Below are 26,994 nucleotides of genomic sequence, written 5' to 3'. Positions count from 1 at the left end.
CTGCTCTTTAAAACAAATTGTTAACTTGAAATCTATAACTAATTTTGTTTTTTTTTCTCTTAAAAACTGACATGTGACATTTTACTCTTTTTTTTTTTCCACCTGGTACAAAACCTTTATTTTTTGTCCCACTGGGACAGCCGTAAGTCTACGAATTTACAACGCTAAAATCAGGATCTTGATTCCATTCAGTGGACACAGCACAAAGCTCAATGTGGCTTTGCTATGAGAAAAATAATAATTCTTATTTTTATCCAATTTCGACATTGGACACTTAATATATCTTAAGTACTGACATTGGAAACTGTTTTAATTTTTACTGTCCTTCTAAACTCACTTCAGTAGCATGTAAATACTCAATGCCTTGCAATCTAAAGTATCGTTTAGATCCTATAACCCCTATGTGACACAGCGGTATGTCTGCGGGCTTATAATAATAAAATATGGGCTTCGATACCCGTGGTTGGCAGTGCCAAGATAGCCCTTTATGTAGCTCTGTGCTTAATAACAAACAACAACAACGTTATATCCTGGAAAAAGTGAAATAAAAAGCATTCGTGAAAGTGTTGAAATTTGTATCAATATAAATTTGAAGTTGTTCCATTACGCTGAATCTGAGCTTGATTTTATATACACTTGAGTGTTTGTGTCTTCCCCGACAAAGCACTTCTTATTATTTACGAATATCTTTATGTGTGTCATTAAAATTACGTTTAAGGGTATGAAAGCTGATACCTACATTACTCCACGTCAAATTCTAATAAAAACAGTTCTTCATTGGTTTATAACATACAATACGTTATAAAATGTCCTCAGTGGCTCCGTAGTAAGTGCGCATAGTAACAGCGTTAAAAGTAAGGTTTCGAAACCCGTGGTGGAAAGCGCACACATGCCCAATGCATAAATTTGCGGTTAACAAGAAACAAACCACATTTTATCATTTGATGTGATAAATGTATAATAATTGATCTCATCATCGATGATAACATAAATGTTGTGCCTGTTTTTTGTTTTGTTCTGTTGTTATAAAGATCGCATAAAACATGTGCAGATTTACTTTTGGGTATTTTCCAATCTCTTTGTTCTGATGTTTTTGTCAGATATACACATTACGTTTTAGTCTTATCTCGTTATACTTGCGAACCGGTGACATTACCGATATTGTGTATATTAATATAGAATATAATCCGTTGGTGATGTTACAGGTACCGAGAGTGTAAGAGAGTTCTATAGGCGCTACACGACAGAGTGTTTTGTTTTCACTTTTGTAAACCCCGTATCATTCTACAAAGGCCCCTGGCTGTTGTTACTTGCTGAACGTTCTAGAATATTAGTGAGGAGTGGAAGAAAAAGGAAGGTTTGTGTGTGTAACCAAGATTACAGCTTAAGAAAACAAGACTTTATTTTGTGCATCTTCGACACTCGTGAATTTGGAAACTGGTAGGAACAAATTAGATACAATAAAATGTGATTAACCATAACAATATTGATGTAAAATATCATGGCATAACGTAACTAGTTTAGCGAATTTGGTGGGAATTGGTTGTTTCATTTTTTTGAGTTAAGACTAGTTCAGTATTTGGACCAATTATAAATTAGGTTGGACTTAATCTCAGGTTAAACCAAGAGAAGTTCAATGTTTAGTTGCATCTAGTTAATTAAGCCTAATTTGTATAAGACGTTTTTAGTAGAGTACAGGGCCGTACTTAAATTACTCCATTCTTATTGTTTGTAATGGTATAATTTGGGATTCTTGCACAACAGTATACATAAAGTTTATAGACTAAAAGTCATTAGTAAAACGTATTTTGTTAAGCTACACAAGTACATCTAAAAAGTTTTAACATTTAAGTCGGATTTAGTGGACCTGTGTTACTAGTATTAGTACTATTACTATTATAAGTATTCATCTGTGGTGTTGATAATATAACTTATAGGCATTTTTTTTTTTTTCTTTTTGCCAAGTTTCGTACCGTTTGTAAAGAGTTGGTGCTTAACACATTTATTAAATGGTATTCTCTCTCGGCATGTTTGACATAGCTTATGCCTAAAGTATCAGAGATAGCCTAGTTGCTTTGTGCTGTAAAATAAAACGTCAGTGCCTAAAGTAAAGGCTAAATCTGTAATTTGTAAAATACAGTACTTCTACTACTAGGAGCAGAGCTGATATTCGTGATAAGTATGGCAGCTCTAGATATGTCATGTACAAAGTTATTCAGTGGACCACTGGAAAAATAATTTTAGATAATTAATCCCAAATGCAGAAAAAAAACTTGCATATGAGTTGACTATGTTTTTGCCATGTTGCAGACATTTCAAATAACTGCTTTACCTAATATAAATTATACATGAAATAAATTCTGAAAATCAAGTACAAAGCTGGTCATAAAGTCATACATGGACTGTGTGTGTGTTAAAGTAAATGAGACTGCAATGTCTGAAGAAACCAATTTAGTAAAATGGAAGTTAGTCATAACCTATAAAACAGTAGAAAAGAAATTGAAAACATTGCCATGTTGGTGTTGTAAAACAACATATTTTATAATTTTGGTAGCAGATTATTGAAAATGACATTTTAATATTGTTAGTAAACAGTACAAAACACACCATATTTAATATATTCTTACCAATATTAGTTAGGCCTGGCCTGGTCAGGTGGTTAAAGTGCTCTACTCATAATCTGAGGGTTGTGGGTTCGTATCTCTGTCACCCCAAACATGCACGCTGTTTCAGATGTGGGGGCACTATAATATAACAGTCAATCCCACTATCTGTTGGTGAAATAGTAGCAACAGTTACCAGTGGGTGAAGAAGACTAGCTGCCTACCCCCTAGTCTTACACTGCTAAAGTTGGGACAGATAGTGCAGATAGCCCTCATGTAGCTTTGTGCAAAAATTCAAGACAAATTGATATTAATGGACACAGAATCTCTAGTTTGTCATATTAAAAGAGCAATGCTTTGAAGTGCTCTATAATGTAATTTTAGTTGTAGAATAATTTATTCAGCTATTATTATCTCGTCTGTTTTCAAACAAATTATTATTAAATTTAAGAACAACATTGTACTTCATTTTGAGAACTCGTTGTGTTGCTGATTTTGATACTTTTTATGCATTTGCAGTAATACTGGTTCAGTGTGTTTTTATGTCATTGCAAGAAGTCTTGTGTGAGAGTTACATGTATAATAATGTAATATTTAATATTGAAGTGTTTTGTATCTTGCTTCTTAGCCAATTTGGATGTATATATTTAAGTTTTTGTTAGGGATGTGCTGTGTTTGTATTTTAGTATTCCTTGTAATCTTGTAAGAAATTCTTTGCATTGGGTTGATGCACATTTTACAAAAAATTGCATAATTCGGATATACTTCATCTCTACTAGTAAGTAGAGCTAACCCCACCAGTAGTACAGAGACATCTCTACCACTCGCTTAACTTCCAAGTAACACAAGGCATACATAAGAGGTGTATTTCAAACTTATTTCTTATGCTTTAGTTTATGTTTGTAAATTTTGCATTTGTGTGTGTTCTATGCAATTTCAGTTCAGTTGCAAAAAACAAAACAGTGCCTTGATCTCGTTGCCTTGAGTTTGTGGTGAAAGGTGGGATCAGTAAATATCATTAGTTATTAGCAAAATTATTTATCAGACTGTTTCTGATAGGAGAGAAAAATTGGTTCCAACTGTTGTAAATAAGGATGGTGGAAGGTAGGTTTCTGTCATTGTTTCTGTATCATTTCGTTTTAACTTGAAGGTAGGGTAATGTTTATTAGATACATAAATATGTATACATATGTATATATTAAAATAGTTTTAGCTTCAACTGAAGTTTTCAGTATTAATCATATGAAAGATACACACTTAAAAGTTATTGCAAAAATGTCTTATTTTGAAGCTAAAACTATTTTAAAGGATGTTTTAAATTGAACATCCTTTATGACTGAAATAGGCTATTATGTTCAAAATAAAGTTAAGTATAGCCAATGTGCTATCACTTTCACATGACTAAATTTAGTTAGAAGAAGCAAATAAGAGACAGACAGAAACTAATAACTGTTGTACTGGAGTATGTTTCAGCATTTATAAATGGATCATACACTTTTGCTTATAGTTGTATGAAGAATATTTTTGATATAGGTGCTAAAATGTAACCGAAATATCTAAATTTGCATCATCTACCTTTATTTGAGTATAATGAAAATACTTAGCTATGTTGTGAAGTTTTATCAAATTTGGTTCATACTGAGTGATACTGTTTGTTAAGATAAAATTCGTATAATTATTCTAAAGATTTAAGGTTATGATTTGGATTAATTTGTTTAATTTTTTTTTTATAGGAAAACTATGTCAAAAGATTCAAAACATCCATGTTGCATACCTTCTGTTTTTTTTTCTCATTTTTAAGTTTTGCAATGCAGGTGTGAAAATAAAGTAACATGTATAAAAGATTAAAAACAAGATATAGAAGTGCATAATGGAAATTGAGGAAGTGCTGAAAATGTAAAAAAATGTTGATACACAAAATTGGAGCAGAAATAAAAAAAACAGCATACTATTGTTTGTTCTTATTACTATTCAAACTGGAATATAAATTTATTTTAACTTTGAATTACATAATATAAAGATGTTTATATCAGAATTGATGCACTTTTGTTATATATGATGATACTTCAGAGGTCTGAAATAAAGACTTTTGATTATCAGTTATTGGCTTATACTTGTGAAGTTTCAGTGTGTTCTCATAAAGGAAAATTTGGTAAATTGGTTCAGATTTTAAAGCAGTGTTTAGGCATTATGTTTGGTAGCTAGTTAAGTATTCTGTTATTGGAGCTGATAGTAGTTTGGTCTATAAGGAAAATAACATTAAAAATAAATTGTAGTTTTTGAAAATTTGTACTTGTTCCATGCATTATTGATTGCACTGAATTTTACATTGAATGATTATCTTTAACAGCTTGGTCATAAACTTATTCCCAGTATGAGTTTGGTAACACTGCTATAATATTAGTGAAAATTTGTGCTACTGGTGCAGAATATATTTTTTCATTCAGCTTGGAAGGAGGAGTCAACTGCAACAAACTTGTACAAAGATGTTTTTTTTTTGTTAGGTATAGTTGGTTAAGCAGTTTGTAAATTTAATTTAGATTACACTCAATAGGAGTACATGTTAGAAAACTATTGATCCCATTATACTCGGTGTAGATTAGAATCAGGAAGAAGACCATCAAGAGAAAGATGACACTGTCAGATTGTAACTGTGTGTGTAGGATTGCTTCACTTCAAACTAACCATTGTAAACTACATATACAACCATTACGATCACATCAAAAATGTGAATATTTTCAACCTTCCTCCACTCTCAATGTTTTGCACATTTTTGTTGTTGAAAATGGAAGCAGTAAATAAAAACATTTTATTTGTGACTGATTTGTGTACATTTATTTCACTGAAATATGAAGTGATGTTATGGGTGTTACATGCAACATTATGGAAATAATACTCAATTTTTTTGTTCAAATACATGGCCTGTATAAAATTCACATTCAATTAATGAGCTTATAAATTGAAAATAAGAATGATGCTTGTTTATTTACACAGATAAAACCATTGGCATTTTAGCCTTCTGATGATTTGTAAATATGCATAATGGTCCATAACTGTAGCACATTGATACTTTTCTCAAGTTAATTCTTTGGTGCAACATGTAACCAGTTAGCCATCTCAGCTTCTCCATTCTCTGAACTAAGCTAATTAAAAAGTAAGTCTTAAACCCATCTTTTTTCATTCATGAACTTCTCAAGGTTTTTCTTAAACTCGCATTTGGAGCCTGTACAACATCTGAAGCTAATGCATTACAAAGTCCAACAACCAAGTTAAAAAATGGAACTTTCATAGATGAAGATAACTTCTACTCTGTCAAAATTTATTTGTGTCTCCTAGTTCTATTATTCTCACTGTTAAATATGAAAAAAGAAAAGATAATGCATCAAAATTATCAGTTCTCTTTACAATCTTAAACACCTCAATCATATTCCCCTCCTTTTTTTCAAAAGAAGATTTGAAAGATATTGGTCTCTCCTCATGTGACACGCCTTCTATCCTGGGCATTATTCTTAGTAACCTTTCTCTGAATCCTTTCCAACACTTCAGTGTCTTTCCTAAGGTAAGGAGCTGAAGATTAAACAAAATATTCCAACTGTGGCCAAATTAGCGATCATTACAATGAAGTTGTATAATTTCTTTAGACTTGCATTCAGTATTTAAGTAGATATAAATTAAAATGCCATTTGCTCTACCACTATCAACATTGCACTGCTTGGATGGTTTTAGAGATTGATAACTATTACACCAAGATCTTTCCTTCATAACTCTTAAGGTTATTCTCGACTAAATTATAATTCAAATTATGATAACTCGGGTGTATTATCTTGTTTTCATTATAATTAAAATTTGCCATTTATTTGCCCATTTTCTAAATTATCTGAATCCTTTTGTAAATAGCAGCACCCACTTCACAGGTAGCAACACCCAAGATCTTAATGTCATTTGCTCCTCAAGAAAAAGTGCTTTGGTTATAAGGTTTTTATTTCATTTCTATCTGCAAATGTAAGTTATTTTATTGCCTATTTCTTCATCTGTTACTGATGTAAATTAAATAGAATAAAGGTATCCAGCTTGTGATATTAACCCATTTTGACTGAGCTCTATTTGTAACAACCATCTGCTTTCTTCTATCCATCCACTCTTTTATCAAATTTGCCAACTTGTATTCTTACACCTGTAGAGGTAACTTTTTTTTTTTTTTTACTACAGTTTTATGTGGCACCTTGTCAGCTGCTTTCTGAAAATCCACATATACCAAATCTATACTCTTACTTTCATCAACATGAGTAAGCAGTAACCTTTTCAAAGAATTTCAGAACATTTGTAAGGAAATATTTTTCCCTAGTGAAACAATTTTGACTATCTATTAAAATTCTAAACTTTGTTAAATGACTTTGCAAAGCATCTTTTAAAAGACTTTCCATAATCTTACATCAGTTGTGGAAAAGGTTTAAGAGTCTAATTACTGGTACACTTTTTCATCATCTCATGTAAAAAGAGGAGCTACATCAGCCAACTGCAAACCTCTGGTACCTGTCCACTATTCAAGGACTGACAAAAAATAGCATCAAGTGGCTTGCACATCTGATCTTTAACCTCCTTCAAAAACATCATGGACATTCTATCTGGCCAAGGAACCTTATTGTTTTTTAAATTTCCTATTTTTTTTTTAAAGCCCAGAATTAAATGCAGTCATCTTGTTTCCATTTGACAATTGTTCAAGATATGCAGTGCTCCATAAATCTTAATTAGTAAAAACTGAAGAAAGAACAAAATATAATAATCCAGCCATCTTGTAATCATCAGATACCAGCTTATTATCATCCATCAAGGGTCCTTCCTGTCCCTATTTCAGGAATTTGTTTATCTTTAATATTTAAAAAATATGTTAATTTTTTATTCAGCTAATTGTTTCTCATATATCCTTTTTTGTGTTCTAATTTCCTATTTCACCAACTTTCTTGACAGACTAAAATCATTTAAGTCTCCTTTCATACCAGCCAATTTAAATTTCTTAAAGTATGATGCTTTTCTTTAATTTTACCTCAAACTTTTTTTACCCATTCTTGTTTTTAACTTGTAGCTGCCCATTCTATAAGGAGTATGTATATCTTGAATATTGAAAAATTTATCTTCAAATGTTTTGCATATCTGATCAGTGCCTTCAAATCAAGCAACTGCCCAATTCATAACTTATAATTCATGTTGCATCTCTTCAAAATTTGCTTTTTTGAAATTTGTAACCAAAATATTTTTTCACTATGCACAAAGCATTTAACTAAAAAGAGCAATGATCATGTGTACCCAGAAGTTCCCAAATTTCCACCTTCTGAATCATTTATGCATTTGAAGTAAACAGTAAATCAAAAATAACATTGTTTTTGATAGTTTCTTTGACTAATTGGTGAGGAAAGCCATTCTGAACAATTTCCAAAAACCTTTCTACTTCATGGCTAGACTCTAGCATTTCCCATGCTGTATATCTCAAATTAAAACCATCCATAATTATGACTTCATTAACACCTGAAATCTTAATCTCACTGTGAAGTTTCTTACTTAATCAGTATGATTTGGTGGTGTATAACAAATTTCCATGAAAACCTTTTCCTTTTATTCACTAATATAAACATAAGTGGATTCATTCTCCTTGCAGTCATCTTTTACATCTTCAATTTCAACAGGATACAACTCTCACATTATATATATATATAAAGTGTCTCCTCTCCCATCTTTAGTAGTTATCCCTATTGAATAGCTTGTAACCTTGTATTTCAAAGAAACTTCTGTCATCAGAAATGTGCATTTTACCATATTTCAGTTAGACCCATTACATCTGAATCCTCCATTCCTATCAGTGCTTTAAAGTCATCTATTTTATTTATTATACTTTTAGCATCACTCATTGCTATACTCATTTCTTATGATAAATGTTTCTCTCCCTCTTATTCTTTTTACATTTAGTTTTCCTGGTCCTCAAATCAGAATAATAATATTGTTATACAAGCAGACAAAGGAGGGTGCATAGTGGTGTTGAACAAATGTGATTGCATTTCAAATGTGTATCTGTTAAATGATAGCTTGCATGTTTCCTGTAGAAAGATCCTACAATACAGTTTAATAACCTAACATGTTGATCAGTTTATAACTTTGTCACATGAATAGAAAAGTTTCTAATCTTTGTCTACTCTGTTTATATGCTTTACACAAGGTTTATAAGTTAAACAATAGTTTTAAATCTATTGTATCTAGTATAGACACCCTTTCACAACATGTTGCGAGTACACTGCTCAACATTTTTTGCATTTGAGTAGTAAAAACAAATATACTGTTAAAAATTGTATTTAATTTTTTGAGAAAATTAAAAACATTAAACTTAATTCTTATAAGTTTATATCATTTTTGACATAGTTTTATTGTTTATTAAAGTCTCAGTGGAAGATTGTTAATTGTTTTTATAACATTAGTTTAAACTTCCATTTCTACACGAAATAGTTGACATTACTAGTTTAAGCTGTTGTGTGTGTGTTGAATTTTTTTTTTATAAAGTTAAGTATTATGAGAAGAATACTTGTCTTTCTTCACTCCTGTGTGATCTTTTTGTGGATAGTTTCAAGCATGTTGCTCTTAAAAATGCTTTTTTCATGTCGTCCATTTTTCCAAAACAGTAGCTTTTTGCATCTGTGTAGACAGCATTTAAAATTTGTTGTGATGCTACTAACTTGGAAGATGAATTATGTAAACAGCATTGCAGATTATAAGTTTAATGTTGATCTCTCAGAACATATAATGCAACAAAAGTACAATTCAATTTTTATTAAGTGATGTACTAGACTAAACAGTCTATGATAATAAAATGAACAGTATAGTAATATCACCATATATGTGAGGTGTAACTAGCCAAATTGCTAATGTTTAAAAAAAATAATTTTATTCCTATTTTTAATTTGTTCACTATGGGGCTAAACCCTGGGACTGAACACTTAAGCATTTTGTGCTTGTTATAGTTTTCATGTTACAATTTTCCTGTTAGTATGTATGTGTTTATGAAATTTGCAAGTTATGAGTAAACATTACAATGCTTTCATATGCAAGATATTAATTTTTTTTTTTTTATTAAGGCTTAAGATTTCTGAAATCATGTCTTTCTGTCTTTGCATGTTTCCTATCCTGTATGCAAGGTAATTTTGATTATAAAATTAAAAATACTTTTAAGCATTAGAAAGTTCTCAAATTTCACATACAAAATCTTCATAATGTTCAGATAGTTATCCAATGTTTCTTAAGGAAAAAAATTGTCATTTTCACTAACAAATATGTATATGGATTCTGTTGATTAATCTCATATCCATGTAAAAGTAATAGAATGAACACAGATTATAACACAAATACATAAATGTTTAGACTAAATAACTTAAATCTCATAATATTGCACATGTATAAATTATTTTTCCTGTATTGACCTTCCACTTGTGCCTGACTAATACAGAAGTTAGTGATGTGGCATGTGTGTATTCGTGTTATTGTATCCATTAATATAAAATTGACCCTTCAGTCTTTACAAAGTGACCTACCTGTCTTGGCTATATTTTAGTGGACTAGTATTTTGTAAAATACAACCACATTCCAGTTATTTATTATATATGTAGATTATTACTCTTTACAAATAAGTTCATAAACATGTTTTTCGTAAAATATAAAACAGCAGATGAAGATGAAAAGCAAACAACTATCTCTTCAAGTTACGGCCTTTGTACTCAGTTGCAGCTTGTAGTAGCTTACTATGCCTTAAGAAATTTTGCATGTGGCAGATGTGGAACAAAATTTTTTCAGGTTTTATATATACACTTGAGGTACCAAAAGAAACCATAAATCACCCTCTTGATACCATACAATTCCATTATAATTTATAAAGTTTAGTAACTCAGCTGTATTTGAACCTTAAAAAATGAAATTTCAAACAGGCTAAAGACACAACTTACTACCACAAGGGTTTGTCTCAAACGAAGAATTGCTTTGAAAACAACCAAAGGAATATTCTGAGCTTTCGATTGATTATTCATGTCATATATAGAAGTGTATATAAGGGATTGTTTCAAAAATTGAAAGGGAAGAGTGGGGCTACTGTGTTTAATTCAGTACATCTTGTTTTAGCAAATAGAAAAGAAAGAAGGTTCTTATTTTATATTCTAGCTTGTTGATATCATTAATTTGAGTTCCTAATTCATATAAATCTACAAACATTTTGAAACCACAGACAACTAATTTGAACCACTGCTATGCTCAGCATGTCACTGGACACACAAAAATTATTTAGGTGTGCTTTTTTAATATTTACTTTCAAATTAAGTTCAACAATGAATAATATGAAAATTTAAATTTAATCTAGTTTGATAACAAATACTGACATAAATCTGTTAAATTGGAGTTCAATAAATTTGTGAATGCAAGTCAACAAACATGATGACATGGCCTTTGATCTGTGACTCATCTGGAAAAGCTTGAAACATTTAACAAAATTAAAAACAATACTTCCTAGTACCAAAGATTAAAAGACATTTTAGAGAAAAAAGGTATATATCAAATTTGGCAGTAAAAAATATTAGTCAAACTAAATATAATTTGAAATATTTTCTTAAACCATTGTTTCCCAAACTGTGGTCTGTGATCTGGTACTGGTCCAATGAAAAAAAATGCAGGTCCATAGAAAACTAAAAAAATATTTAATTTAATTAACCCTTTTACTACCAACCATCATATTTAAACTCTTCAAACTCTTGTTGTATATTAAAGAAAAAAATTAAAGCAATTAATATAAATGTATTTAATAAAATTAATATTTTCATATACATTATAATTTAAATTCTCATTTCATTTAACTTTGATTTCTTGGTATTTCGTCTAAGCTAATATAATAGGAAGTTGAATATTGCTTTTATATCTTCAGTCACTCAGGAATTAAGTGTTCTCAATTAGTACACTTTAGAGAGCCTAAGATTAAGTTTTGCAGTGTTGATAACCTTGAAAGAATTGTGAAGTGCTGTAAACTTAAACCACATGTTAGCTAGAAATGTTCCCTGCTGAATTCAAGCAGATCTTCCTTTGTCTGAAGGTAAGATCAAAGAAGGGATATTGTCTTGCCAAAGTGGATCATTTTTTCATTCAAGTTAACTTTCTGAATTTCTTTTAATTTTTTTGAGCATAGAAGGGAAATTAAAATTGAACAAAGTAACTTATTTCAACCTCATAACTTTGATCTAGGTATGGTTTTATCAGTTTTACCAAACAGTGTGTCTCAACTTCAGTTATAATTGTATTACATAAATTGCCTGTAAATTAGCTTTGAGCAAGTAATGGAAACTAAAACACAAGAAAAAAATGTTTTTCTGGTTTTTTTATTTGCATAAGCTGGATTGGCTTCCTGATTAGTGAAAATCATGAACATGCTAGAACAAAGTGATAAAACATTAATTTAGTGAAATACTGCTTGAAGTAAAGATGTTTGTGAAAAATAACTTCCATGATTACAGATCTAATTTTGTTCTCAAAAGCCTTGCTTTATCATTTTATACTAATTAAATTATAATATTGCAGTATGATTGGTGAAATGAGTGAATCTTCAGTGGACACAGCTGTAGTTAGATCTCAGACTTGTAAGTTGATGGACTATGAGATAAAAGTGCATGTTGCAGCTTAAAATATTAGTTGTGGAAGAAGATCAAGTTAAATTGTTAGGCTCAGTTAGGTAATTTTATTCATGACAACATAATGTTTTGTTTTGCCAACAAGTCTGGTATTTATTAGATGGTGTTTACATTTTGCTTTGATGGCTTTATACAGAAATGTAAGAAAAAATTAAAGCAGGTTTAAAACGATGATAATTAGGAAAAGCTATGTATGATTGTGCAGTAGCCCCCCCCCCCAACCATGCACAAGGGAATAGCAATCTAGGATAATTATTTTTTTAATTAACTATTATGAAGATAGATGCTATGGCTGCTAACTTAGAGAGAAAAAGTAATACCTCATTTGATTCTAGGAAGTGAGAGTAAAGAGGAATGTGTAACTCATCAACATCATACCGAATTTCTTGGACTATAAGATGTAGAAAGATTTTAAAAGGAAATAAGAAAGAAAAGTTGTTTCATTGCATATATTTAATATTTATATTAATGTACTTTTGGGAACAAAAAGGCAGTGGAACATCCTAAATGAACAATGCAGTGTGAACTTTTGTCATTTGTATATGCTTCAGAATCCTTCTTCAGTGATACTTAAACTTTGTTCTAAGTCACTTCACTGATTTAGAACAAACTCAAAGTCAGTGATTTTCTTCCTACTGGTGACCACACTTGTGGACTTTATAACAAATATCCTTAGGACCATAAGCTGCAACTCATATAGTATGTGGAATATAGTACCTTTTGGCTTTTGTGGGTGTTTATATTGCACATCTTACAAAGCCATGTAAACTTAAGCTTTCTCTCTCCTTTTTTTTTTATTGTTCATTGTTCCTGATGTGGGAAATATACTCTTTACTGGTTTAATGTAAAATTATTATGAACTTTGGCAAATTGATTAGCAATTCTATTTTACCTTTAATGTTATGTCTTTAGATGGGAGTTGCATGATTGAAACATTTGCAGTTGACATTTTGTATAAATGAGAATAGGACTTTTAGTAACCCTCAGTTAATATAGTTATTGCTATTACTTTTTATAGTTTTTTAATATTTGTTGTTGCAATCAAAGTGCATAGTTATAATTTGGGTAGTTTTACAGGTTTTAATGAATTAAATTATTTTTAGAAATCAGCATTTTGACATGAAAACACTGATGTAACATGATTTCTTGTATAAAACGTGTTTGGTTATAATTTTCTACTGGGGTCTTGCAGAATAGGTTTTCAGAAAAAAAGTGTTAACATTAAAATGCTGCAGTATGAACATGAAAATTTAGTCTTGTACCATAAAATTTCTCTGTAAATTTATGGAATATAATAGGATTGGTTACTAGTGCTATGTGTATTATCTGTATTAGTGGTATAACTTTAAGTAAAGTTTAAAAGTCATTTGAGTTTGTAGTAATGTATTTAATATCAGAGGAAATAAAATGTATTAAAGTATTCCAGTTTTTATTCTGTCCACAGACAAAATGCAAATGGACTGTTGAGAACTGGATAAAGTGCAGGATGAAAGTATATAAATCATTTTTATGGTCCATATTTTCATCATTAGAATGTGATTTTTTATCAGAATATGAAGATTTAGATGTGACTTCTTACCATAGTTAAGGCTAGTGTTCTTGCTTTTATTCTATTACAGTAGTCAGGATCTGAAACATTTGAGTCATTGCTGCCATTTTCTTACACAGGGTCATATATTCAATTATGTTGATAATTTGGTAGTTAGGCTTTTCTTTTTCAAAGGTGGAAAGAGATTCACTGCTTCATTAATCACCACATGGTACTCTGCTGTTCAATTAAGAAATTGTGATTTGTTAGTATTCCCTTCAGACTATTTATCACTCAATTTTTATTCTGTTTCTTGAGGGTTTTTGATTGTTTTTAAAGATCTTTTGCAATGGCATTTGATAATGGAAAATGCAGTTTCAGCAAGTATTGGATAGATTTCCAAAAGGATATAATTTTGATTAATTTCTTGTGAGGTTGTCAGTAATCAGAAGACTTAATATTTTGTAATAAAAGTTTTCATGGCTCCACAGTGGCTCAGCGATATGTCTGTGAACTTACAATGTTACAAACTGGGTTTTGATACCTGTGGTGGGCAGAGCACAGATAGCCCATTGTGTAGCTTTGTGCTTTATTCAAAAGTTTTCATGTGTTAAAAAAAGCCTATTTTTAAGTTTAAGATGTCATGAATTCAAGATTGTCTAAAGATTAAAAATGTTTTTTTCATTTTACAGATGAAATTGTATTTGAATAATTAACAGAACATACTAAAACTTGGATTTTTCTCCATCCTATTATTCTATATTCAGTCCATCTGACTGACCTTGTAACCTCCACAAAGATAAATTATTTTCTCTTCAATATTTTCCCAAACGTTTTTTTTTAAGTGACTGGAATTGTAATATACAAGAGCCAAAACTAAAGTACCATTTGCTTTAGTTTAATTGCTTTAAAGTTATATTTAAACCCTCTCATCTATAGCATTAATAATTTTTGTGAAACAGTTTTGTTTAAACAATAAATCTATAGTCACCAGCATGCTCATGTAGAAAGAACTACACAACCATTCTTTTGGCTTAGCATGTGCTATCATTGACCATGAATACTTTGTTTATTTGATTTCATTTAAAATCTGTTATCTAATGTAAGTTTCTAATTTTTACAATTTAGTTACTTTTATAACAATAAATAAAAAATATACTTAACTGAAATTTTGTCATTTCAGGCTTTTGCACTTGTGCAATGAAGTCTTAAATAAAACATTAAGCCTAATTCTAAGTTATGGTATTGTGGTTAGCGAAAAAAAAAAAAATCAAGTAGATATTTCCATGCATATGAAATAGAATGAGCTAAAATTAATATAATTTATTTGACTTTGTATCTAAACCAAAAATGCTTTGCTAGTTTTCATACCTGATTAGGATGTGCTTCAACAGTAAATGGAGAAAGAAAACAGTTCTAAGGTGTTGGAATTTTATTGGATAAGTTTTAGGCCCCAAAGATGTCATGTTAATAAAATAAAATTTTGGCTATCTGTTGGTTACAAATAAGCCAATAGCATATATTGAAGAGAATTTGACAATTTTTTAAAACAGGGTGTTCTGGAAGGGGTGTGGCATGTGTTTGTTTTACTGCATATATATAGATACACGTAATTTTCCTTAAATCAGAAAGCTTTGCTGCTTCAGATTTAGTGTTTAGTTTGGGGATATGTTAGTATAAGGGAGAAATTCCACAGGAAGTTAAAAGGGGTATATAGGGGGTACAAGAAAATCAAAAGTATTCAATTGATAAAGATAAGACAGAGAGTTTGATTAAATATTTTCTTTTGAAATTAAAGGTTATATAATAACATTTGAATTATGAACTACATTTTGAAGCTAAGTTTGTTAAGGTACTTTGATGATAAAGTAGTTTTAAATGTAACTATAAAAGACTACAGCTTGCACCTTCAACTATTATTATTCAGAAGGTCAACTAGGCTTGTCATCACAGAAGCACTAATGGTGCAAACACTACTTAAGTGCTTCAGAGAAATACCAGGCTTGTTTAAACATCTGAAACTTTAGTGATTGTTACAGCATTAGGTGAATTAGATTCACTTGGAAGATCTACAAAAAAAATTATTGTGGCTCTTTTTCCAATATTACAGTATTTTACACAGTGAATGAAAGTAACAGATCAAAGATACCAGATAGATTGGTAACATCAATAAGTAAACCACAGAAATGTAATATGTGTGATATGATCTTCAACAATGCATAACAGATAATTCTTGGTAATGTACCTTGATGTGTGGTGGAAATGTTCAATTTTGTTAAGCCTTGTCTCTTGTAGCAGTGTAACCAATGAGAACAGCTTTGATGTGGTCATATCTTCCCCTGTGAACCTATAGATGTTTTAAATTCAATAAACATTACTTTATTCCTGGTAATTTGTTGTACTACTTGTTTCTGAAAAATATACTCTTTTATAAAGCTCAGCTTTAACAACAGCTTTATCTGGCATGATCTGTAACTATTGATTTCTTCCGTATTTTGCTGTTCTTAGCATGCTGATTATAATGTTATCGTATCTCCTACACTACAGTTTGCGTTTTGTACAAAATGTAAATAATCCCATATTTATCAAATCTGTGTCTAGTCTTTAAGTAAAAGTCACAGGATTTCTGTTTTCTTTCAAACTTGTAGTAATGAGAAAGGGAAAAGAAAAATTTTAATGTGAATTGCTTAGCAAAAGATAACCAAATAATCTTTATCATTGGGCATCATAGCAGTAGTAAAAATAGTAAATGAAGCTAAGATGGCAAACAAGTGCATAGTAAGTGGCATTTGTCATGATGTGCCCAAGAGGATGTCATGCAGCCACAGTTGGCTGTCATGGAGGCTAAGGTGGTCTAGAGTATTGCTGTTGACCATCGTCTATATAATGACCTTGAATTATTGATTATGGAAGAACTTTACCTGTGAAATGTATTAAGTACACCATATGTCTAAGCTTCACCCTTCTATGCCAATAGAAAAAGGCAGTTTTTTACTTCTTAATTAGCACATATACACACAAATGGTTGCACATCATTAAAAAAAAAGGGGTCTTGTACATGGAAGAAACTATATTTCTAATTGCAGATGATGGTCTTATTTTTGTCATCCATACTATGCTTTCAAATTTTAAGTCAAACTGTATGTCTAATCACTCAAAAAAATGCCCTTCTAATTTCTCACAAAGGGTTTCCATATTATTTGTTATTCACAATTTTTATGAACTAGGTATCATGTTTGGGAATTACTGTAGAAACCCATATAGTGCACAATTGTGTCAGAGTAACTATATTCTGGCAGTTTCAGTGTCAGACTTGTTTCTGGCTACATAAAAATTATTTCATTGACCATTGGCTATAGTGTTAGGCCTAACATATGTTAATGTAAATATCTTATAAACACCTGTGTTTTAATAATAACTGTCTGTGTTTTATATAGTTTTAAAATTTGTCTTTTAAAGTTCACTTAACATGAATGAGATGAAAGCATGAACTTGTTTTTTCAGTAGTAGTAGTAGCAGTTGTACAACATTAGAGTTACTTTTCTGCTGATAACAGATCAATTTTTTAAATTATTTTATTGATGTATTTCTAAAAAAATTATATGTTTAGACTTAATATTGTGAACTTGTACAAAACCTATACAACTAAATTACATTTCCTGGTGCAGCAAATTATTTTGATACAAGAATTATGTCAAAAATGTATATTGTTGTACTAAAAACAAAAAATAGTAATTTTATTTTGGAACTTGTCAATGTTAGGTGAGTGGTGAAAACTGAGAAGGTGTATAAAAACCAATTACAATTTAGTACTGTTTTTGGCACCAATGTACATAAACCTGATGGGACAATTTATAAGCATTTCAATGTTCCTTAAAATTATAAGTCATAGCTAGAAGTAACTAAAACTATGCAAAGGGATACTTAGTTTTAAGAATTATTTTTTTGATATTGCAGGACAAACCAGAACAAGGGATGCCTGAATGACATTGTAATACTTTCATTCAGTCATTAGTATCTGCTTTGAAACCAGATATTGAGTCTAAAACATTGACAGCCAAATGTTTTTGTGGAAGGTGTGAGTGTAGAGTTGACTGTACTCCTTTTTCAACACTAAAATTATTTATGTTTGTGTATATTTTGTTTCATACATATTCTGCCATAACACTTCTCTTGCATCTTATATGCTAAGCATGAAGTGCATTTTATTGAAGGAATGTAGCTTCTAAGGTACTCACTGCACTCATCTGTAAAGGCCTTTTCCAGTGGAAACTGCAGCAGTGAATAGGGCTAACATCAAATGTTTTACTGTGGATATTTTGACCTTGGAAAATATTCCTTGATAAACCCTGTAGGAAATGTGAAATTTGTGCAGAATGGGTGACCATTCTAAATGCTTTTGAACTTCTATCCAAGGTAGAGATTTCCCTCACAAAGGAAACAAATATTACACAATCAAAATTTTGTATAAATGACAGGTTTTGTGTTAGTTCTTAGCAACCAGGATGGTAACCCATCAAGGTGCACAGTTTCACTGTTGTCAGTACATTATTGCTTCTAAGTAAAATAATAATGCTTTTCTCTGTTACTGTATTCTCCCCTTTGCTTTTCATATAGAGGCAAAAAGCAAGGCTGTATGGATATTTTAGTTTATTAAAAAAAAGAAATTATTACCCAATGACATTATTGGTGTGGTCTTTGTTCTCCAGTGTATCTGTAGAGATTGCATAATACACTATATACATTTCTAAGTATTGAGTGAAATGAATCTTGTTTCATTGTGAAGGTAATTAGGCTATGTGGCCTGAAAATCTATAATTTTGCAGTATTTTTGGATCGCTGTCCAGTTTCAGACTCAGAAAATTCATATATGCTTCTCAACCTCAATTAAATTTCCATCATATTTCTGATAATCTCTTTAGAGCAGAAATACTTCTGAATTGGAATATGTAGCTGATTATGATATAGTTATCTAATAAAAGCTGTTGTATATAATTTTACAGTGAAATTTTTTCTCATATTTGCACCTTCTGTTTTTATAGTCTTTTACCCTTTTTTTTTTTCTCTTAGTCAAAATGCGGCAGGATCAATTTGAAGGACAGAGAAGTATAATTGGGGATAAATATGATCAAATATTGAGGCATCCTGGTGAAAAAGGTAAGGCCAGGAAAATATTTCAGACTTAATCTTGTGTCATGTTTAGACATGAATCATAGTCTTTTTATGGGCTGGAGGGGTATCTTTGATATCCTTAGGTTTTTCTCAGTGGAAGTTGTTACTGAAATTGCATGAATCTGAGAGCAAAGCTATTAGATTTGTTTAGTTTCATCTTTAAAAATCCAATAATATAATATAGTTTTGTCATTTTATGTTGTGAAATTTTCAAAATTTTAATATTAAAAACAACAAAAAAAAACATTAAAATGTGTACTTCCTGTCATCATCATATTCATTATTTCTATTGCTGATCATGAAGATCTATTTCATATACCCAGTACGTTTCAGTTATACCTGTATCTTGCTGATTGTTGTAGTTATCACTTTTGGCTATAAATCATAACTACATAAATTAACAAACATTTGTTGGCAACCTTGGATCTGACCTTGCAGAATGCAAAGTGGCTTGGCTGTATGGCAGTAGTGTTTGTAACTGTTCTTGGTCAAAATAATTTTCTAATACACATGGTTTCTGTTTTCAGTAAATAACAAGTTTTTTGCTTTGTTTGAATGTGATAATATTTAATAAATAAGGATTTCAGTGACAGAGTGTTTTGTATTTACATGCTGTACCTGATAACCACAAAGTTTATCTCATAGAATTGTAAAATTTCACTTTTCTTTGCAAATTACACTTGATAATTCTTACAAAATGGCAAAATATCAGTTCTGAAATATTTGTGTTAATTAAACTTGTAGTGGGCTTGGTATAAAGCTCATTAGTTTGTGTACACATTTGCAAACATTAAATATTTATATTATAACATTTAATGCAGTATGTGTATCATTCTTAAATTTGTAAACTTTTAGTAAACTGTACAAATCTTTTGTACACAAAATATCAAACTTGTAATGAAGTATGATTGCAAAATATTTTTTTTGTGAATTTATTGAGTCTGTTTCATAAAAATTTGTTACAAGTTCAAGTGCAATGTCATTTTCATGTTCTGATTAAAAACTGTTCTTCATACCAAAAATCTTAAATTTAATTTGTGTGATCTCTAAAAGTAAATACTTTCAAATATTTGTTTTAGTAGAACTTTATATTTTGTTGGTTTCTCAACCCTAACTGTATGTGGGGTTGGTGAGTTTGACTAACCTCATAACCACCAAATCTAAATTACCATTTTTTCAATTTTTAGAATGACTTTAAATGGTAACATACTATATGAGTTTATTGTTCTTTAAGCTTGTAACAGTATACATCTATTTATATTTAAAATTTATTGTTTTATTTCTTTGTGATTGCTCATTGAACAACTGATTGCTACTATTCATGCTATTATAACTTGTAAGTCACATGGAGAACAATGGAGCTTGTGTTGTGCTGTCAAATTATATTATTTAGGAGCTATTCTGAGTCTGAGCTCCTTTTGTGTTTATCTCATGAAACATTATTATATTATTATTATTTATTTTACCTAATCTGACCTTAAGTAATCTAATAAATAAATCCTTAATTTTACATTTTCATTATTTTTTTAATAATAAATAATGAATAAATATGAAATACTTACTCAGGTCTTCTTTGTTTTTGCCATCAGTGACACTAAATCCTACTTATTTATATTAAAGTTTTATTTAATTAGATAATGCATGAAAAAACAGAATGATAACATGCAAAAAGTAGACAATTTTCTTAATTATCCGATTTTGTTTTGACTTACTGTGTGACATAAACCATTACAAATTCATCCAAGCTAGTTGTTAAATTTCTTTTGAGAATATTGCTTGTACTCTGATTGAAATTGATGCTTATTTGTTGATAACACACTTATACATCATTTGATGGGTGAAAACCTTGATTTTCTACTGGTTTTAGGTGGTATCTAATCATACATTAGATATTTTTGATTCTCTGTAAACATTTGTCCATTATCTTTTATATTTGTTTAAAAATACTTGATGTGTTGATATCCTTTCTCAATTCACATGTCTGTTAACTCCCAAAGTACTATGTGGAGCAGGAAAACGTTTGTATCCTTGTGAATCTAAATAGATGTGTGTTGTACAAAATATCAGTATCATTTAGATGTAGTGTTTATAACAGACTTAGAAGCACATGTACTTAACACTCCTAAGAAAAGGGGGCCTAATAGGCCCCAGAGCAACTTGAAAGGTTATTAATATTAGGCTAATAAATTTGTATTTAAATGAAATTGCCATTTCATTTGATTCATTTCATCAAAATTTCATTTAAATACAAATTTATTAGCCTAATATTAATAACCTTTCAAGTTGCTCTGCGGCCTATTCGGCCCCACTTTTCGTAGGAGTGTTAAAATATTTTCTAATATATTATGAGGAACTCACTCACTGTGAGTATTTTAACTACAACATTTTGAGTCTCTCTTTACTTTAAAAAAGCATTCTGAAATTATTTTAATGTCACTTCTAATGTTTTTGAATGTAATTTAATTGTACAACCAAATTTTTCTATCAGATAGTTAGTGATATATATGTAGTACTCATTTTATTCTCACTTGTATGTTAAAGAACATGATTGTATTGTTACTGATTAAGCCAAACAAATCATGACACACAAAATAAAATCATTTTCCAATTTAATATTTAATGACTAGTTTTCCTTATTTTAAGGGCATTTTTATGGTGATGGCAAGAAAAGTCATATTTCTACAAAAGGTGCAAGAAAAACTACTGTTACAGATAAATTTGTTTGGTATTTCATATTTTTATTGAAAAATACCCATATATCAGAAAATGGTTGTTCTTTACTTATTGTAGAGTAGTCTTGGGCTTGTTAGTTTCATTCGTTTTAAGATGTGATCAATTGTATTATGTAACTAACATTCTGAAGTAATACAAAAGTATTATGAGTTTATTCATTAGGAGTTGTTCATTTCATGATGTAGCTAGTGAAGTTTTTGTTTCATTACTCCCCCTTTTTTTTTGCATTGTAGTAAACAAAGCTGGTATGATATATTAACTTGTATGAATGACATGGTTTTATGGTAACGTATCTCGTCCACTCCTGTATGAGCAACATGCAAGATTTTGTTAATTCCATGTCATGCAAATGTGATTCACAGTACTTTGTAAGAGGCTGCCAGTCTGGTTTGTAAGGTTTATTCTTAAGCTTTTATTATAGTTCCAAAGTAATGTTTAGGGAGAAAACCACTTACTTGAGCACACATGTTATATCACAATACAAAAAATGATTGTCAGCATTTATCTGTATATATTATAAAACAAACATTTGAACTGTAAGTCTTTATCAGAAATGTTTTCTTATTACTCAACTGGGTTATTAATTATAAAAAATAAAATATTCTTTTTGTTAGAATAAAAATGATGAGCAGTATAATTGTGGAAGTAAATAAAGTAATAAAAATAGTGTGTAGTAAAATTGTAAGAAAAATTTTATATTTCAAAGATTTCTGTTTTTAAATTTATATTCACAAAAGGGAGTAAATTCCTGAAGAATGGGCATTTTGATAAAATGGATTTGCAGGATGCAAAAGTTTGGGGACCACTGGTGTAGATTTAGTCATTTAGTGTTATAACTTATGTTTGGTATCAAGAAGACTAGCTAGTGTTAGTTATTCTGAGTAATGAAACATGTGCTGTTGAAATCAATAAATAATTGTTTTACAAAATCCATACACTAGTTTTGATTTGTGATAGAATTAAAATTGATGAAAAATTATGTTTCACTAATTTAATCCACTTACACCACGACACTTATATTAGCAGTTTAAATTAGTCTCAACCATGACTAAGTAAGCTGTGTCCCTACCAGTTTTAGTTGATATAGTTTGGCTTGCAAAGGATATCGTGTAACCAAAGAACAAAAGACTGAAGCTTACTAGAACAAGATAAAATTACATTGTGGACCCCTGTTGCTGCTATAACAGTTTGGAAACTAAATAATTTTAAATAATTGTATGTTACTTTGGAAGATGGTACCATGCATACTGTTAGAAGTTATTAATAATTGTGAAACTACCTTAAGGTAATATGTAACTTACTTTGAAGCTTAAAAATTGTCAAGATTACTTTTAATAGGGTTTGTTACATTGAGTTTATTAATAAGAAATAAGGTACTTAGAAATGGCCAAGTTAATAAACATAACTATGATACAATGATTTAAACCTTGTGCATGTATACATATATAATTTCATATCAATTAATATGTTGCAATGATCATTTTTTGCCTGCAAAATGCTGCATTTCAACTGTAGCCTGCCATTATTTTTAAGTGTTTATCAAATATAAGTTGTGTTTTCTGAGATGATTATTTTTGAGGAATATTACAGGGTAAGATAATTTAGAAAATCTTATTAAAATCAATAGTGATGAGTACTGTAAGTTGCTGTTATCACTCAAGGATGGATGTTGAATTAATAATAATGGTTAATGTACGAATAACGTACTTTGAGAATTTGAAACTAAATTCATATGTCAATATGGTATATGATTATACCATATATTAACTATCTTCTTTATAAATATTTAAATTTTTTGAAATTTATTTTCCTTATGCCCAGTTTGACTCAGAGAGTCACTCAAGTAACCATCTCAACTTACTTTATTCTGATACACACAAAAATTTTTATCTGCTAGCTTGCTACAAGGCACATTATTTTGCAGAGATGATAACTGTTTCTTTACTTGTGATGTTTTTAGGTGGCTGTTTTTTTTTTTTTGTTAGAGAATTAGGTTATGTTCCCAGGCTGCTGTGCTGTACTCAAACCACATTCTACAAAGATCACCTGGATGAGCATTCTGTAGAAACATTTGGTTGTTTATGTATTAATATTGTTTTGTAGCCAAAGCCAGGTTTTCTTTGTTTAGTAAATTGTAGGCTTCAAGAGTTGTCACATAGATTTTCCTAAGGTACAGACTTGGTGTTTATTGATTTACTAACTATAATTTTCTGAGGTTGATTTTGCACTTGATATTTTAGTTTAACTTTTTTTTTTTAGCCTAAAGAAAGGGTTCTCACTGGACTGGTAAGGTTGTTTCACCTTTCATTTACCAGCTAAATACAGTCATCACAAACACTGGTTTTGTTAATAAAGATTGTTTTGTAAATTTTGTGTATTGCTCCATTTCCTACCTACAAAGTCAGATTCCAGAAATGCATGCAGATCAGTACTCTGTGATGTGATATACCCTGAATTTCCATTTAACTTGCCTTAACTTAGCTGTTCTGCAAGAAATCTGTTCAGTACAAAATACCACATTGAGATGCTTGGTTTCAGATTAAAATGTAAATGACATTTAATGCTAATTATAAGTATCATAATCTTTCACAAAATTTAAAATTCAATTTTTTTATTATAAAATTAATGTTTCAGTGTACATTACTGTCTTCATAATTATTTTGTTTTGTGGAAGTAAAGATTTGAGCATTTGCTTTTTATTGTGTTTTTATGTGTGCAAAGTTTTAACAAAATTATTTTTATGCAGTTGGAGGAATGATGGGTGAGGTTGATATAGATGTTGAAGCTCTGCTTGAGGCTCCATATAAGAAGGTAGGTTTTAAAATGTATTGTTAAGTTTTAATGACCAGAATAACTTTTGCTAATTTTAGAATATGCAATGTATGTGTGATGTTAGTTTATGTATATGCAGTTTTAGCCTAATTAAGATATTTGTGCAAATGAATACTTTTTTCTTGTATTTGTGTAAACATCAGTTGTTATTGGAATTACCAACTATTTATGATAGATGTATTGTGAAATGGCCTCTATTAAGTAATTGGTGTATTGATTAGTGGTACATAAATTTAAGTAATCTGATACTTATAAAACACACTTTTGCAGTTTTGTTACTTAATTTTATAGCAGAATTGTTTTGTTAATAGTGCTTCCTAATGGAAAAACAGTATATTTTATTTGATTACCTAGAATATGATGGACTGTTTTGTAGTGTTACTATGTAAACTTTCTGAAAGCTACTAACATCATATTAAAGTTGCACATGAAAAAAAAGTGTCATAGTTGTGTTATATCACATGAGTATGACTACCATATGTATTACGCTTAATTTTATAAAAACATTCAATATTGTTTTGACATTCACTGTTCTATCATTTAAAGTGAAAGATAATTTCTGATGTATTTGAACTGAACTGTTGCAACAGTATGTATTGCAGTATCCAACTGTCTGTTTTGTATTGCTTACCCTTTTCCATAAAAAACTAATTATTTTTCATTTTAAGCATATTTGATTTGCTGTTATATATGTCATTACAAGTACATTTTAGCAGCACCGTTTTTCATTAAGTGATATGTAAAATGCATTAATAAATTTTCACTGTTGCATGGTAAATACTTCTGAAACAAGCATGGTTAGAAACCTGCTTGTCTGTTTATGGTATTGTAAAGTTTAATTCAAGCACAGTTAATTGTCAGAGCAAGTTAAAAAAAGGGCATGTTTAGGATTCCTCTTCTTTTGTTAACTTTTAAGAAACTTGCGGAAGTACTTAATTATAGCTTCAGAATGAATAAAATGGTATATATCAAGTGAATCGACATGCTGCTTAACTTCTACAAACAAGAATATTGTTTCTCTGACATGATCTTTGATATGTTTGAAATAGTGATTAAAATAAAAGATATTTTGTCAAGCTGAAATATAATGCTGAGTTAGGGCTTGTGCATTTTATGAAAGTTATAACATCTTAACATGATCTGACTAAGTTTATGGTGAAAAGTTTGGATGCATTTTGATTTAATATATGTTCTATAAAGTGTGTATACAGGGTAGTGCAAAATTATCTTTCCTATTTTAAAATTTAATATTAGGTAACTTAAGGAAATTCAACCATACAGTTTTCAACATGATGTAGCCCAACTCAAACAGTTTTCACTGTTGTATTTTTTCTCACTCTAGTGAGTAGTTTTACTCCATAAAATTGGTAACTGTGCAAGAAAAGGCATATTGGGTCATTTGGCTTTCAGAGGTCAAATCGTTCACTGTGGTGCAGCATAATTACAGATGTAAGTACAGGAAAGAAGTAGGGGTGTGTGTTAAAGATATCATGTATTGCACACTTATAGCAAACGTCATGAAGCTGTAGGTCAGGATAATGGACAGAGTAATTGTGGACATGATGCAGTGAATGTGGACCAAAATTGAATATTGATTAAACATAATGAGAGCCACTAATGGTGAACACAAAGTCTACTAACATGTCAATGAAACTACAAGGAATTAAACTGTATGGTGGTATTTTAGTAATTAGTTATTAAATTTTAAAATAGGAAAGATAATTTTGTACCACCTGTGTTTTTCTCAATAGTGAAATAATTATTCATTATAGTGTTTCATTGCATTTGAAAATTATCTGTACAAATACAGGCATTTAGTTTGGTTAAATATAGAATTAAGCATTTGTTTTGGTGACGAGATAGAAAAAGTGTACAATTCATGTGGACTTAAACCTTGTATAATTATGATGGCAAATGCTGTTTTTTTTTTTTTTGTCCTATTTAAGTAAAGCCAAGATTAAGTCTGAAGTTTTTTAAGTCTAGCTATGATCACAATTCTTACAATGTTCTGCTTTGTCTTGTAGACCCATCATTGACGTGAACATCCTTTGTACTCTATTGGAAAGTACGATGTGGTAACTTGGAACATAGTTTATAGTGTAAAGGATTTTTAAAAAGTATTTTATGTATTTTTATTTTTTAAAACAAATTTGTGGGGGAAACTATTGTATTCAGGTATGTTGAAATGGTGTTTTATAATTATAAATTATAAGAAATTAGTACATAAATTCAATGTCTCTACACTAAGTAAAACTTGAATCAAGAAAAAATTTCTTACAGAATTATTTTCTATTTCTTTTCTTTGAATCATCTCCAGCTTGGTTTACCGTAAGAGGAAATATAAAATATTTGTTAAAGTTATTGATTTTGGCTTCTCAGATTTGTGAAATTTTGATATCATGTTGAAAGCAGAAAATACATACAT

At 30.0% G+C, this 26,994-nt stretch overlaps 1 protein-coding gene across 6 annotated transcripts in view; it reads left to right on the top strand.

Moving 5' to 3' along the window:
- The first annotated feature begins 1,299 nt into the window (after nucleotides 1-1,299).
- Nucleotides 1,300-26,994, top strand: part of LOC143233153 (RNA-binding protein 39-like) — a 49,648-nt gene continuing 23,953 nt past the window's right edge. For 4 of the 6 annotated variants that reach the window (XM_076469099.1, XM_076469097.1, XM_076469098.1 and 1 more), the window contains exons 1-3: nucleotides 1,300-1,440; nucleotides 18,903-18,989; nucleotides 24,484-24,548. In XM_076469099.1, the coding sequence (XP_076325214.1) occupies nucleotides 18,908-18,989; nucleotides 24,484-24,548 (147 nt within the window). In that variant the 5' untranslated portion in view covers nucleotides 1,300-1,440; nucleotides 18,903-18,907. The remainder of the gene's footprint in view (nucleotides 1,441-18,902; nucleotides 18,990-24,483; nucleotides 24,549-26,994) is intronic. The other 2 variants (XM_076469102.1, XM_076469100.1) reach the window with 1 other exon arrangement.

The sequence above is a fragment of the Tachypleus tridentatus genome, chromosome 12 (genome assembly GCF_004210375.1).
Source record: "Tachypleus tridentatus isolate NWPU-2018 chromosome 12, ASM421037v1, whole genome shotgun sequence".
NCBI classification, from domain to species: Eukaryota; Metazoa; Arthropoda; class Merostomata; order Xiphosura; family Limulidae; genus Tachypleus; species Tachypleus tridentatus.
The sequence above is the reverse complement of the archived record's forward strand: the minus strand, read 5'-3'. Positions and strand labels throughout refer to the sequence as shown.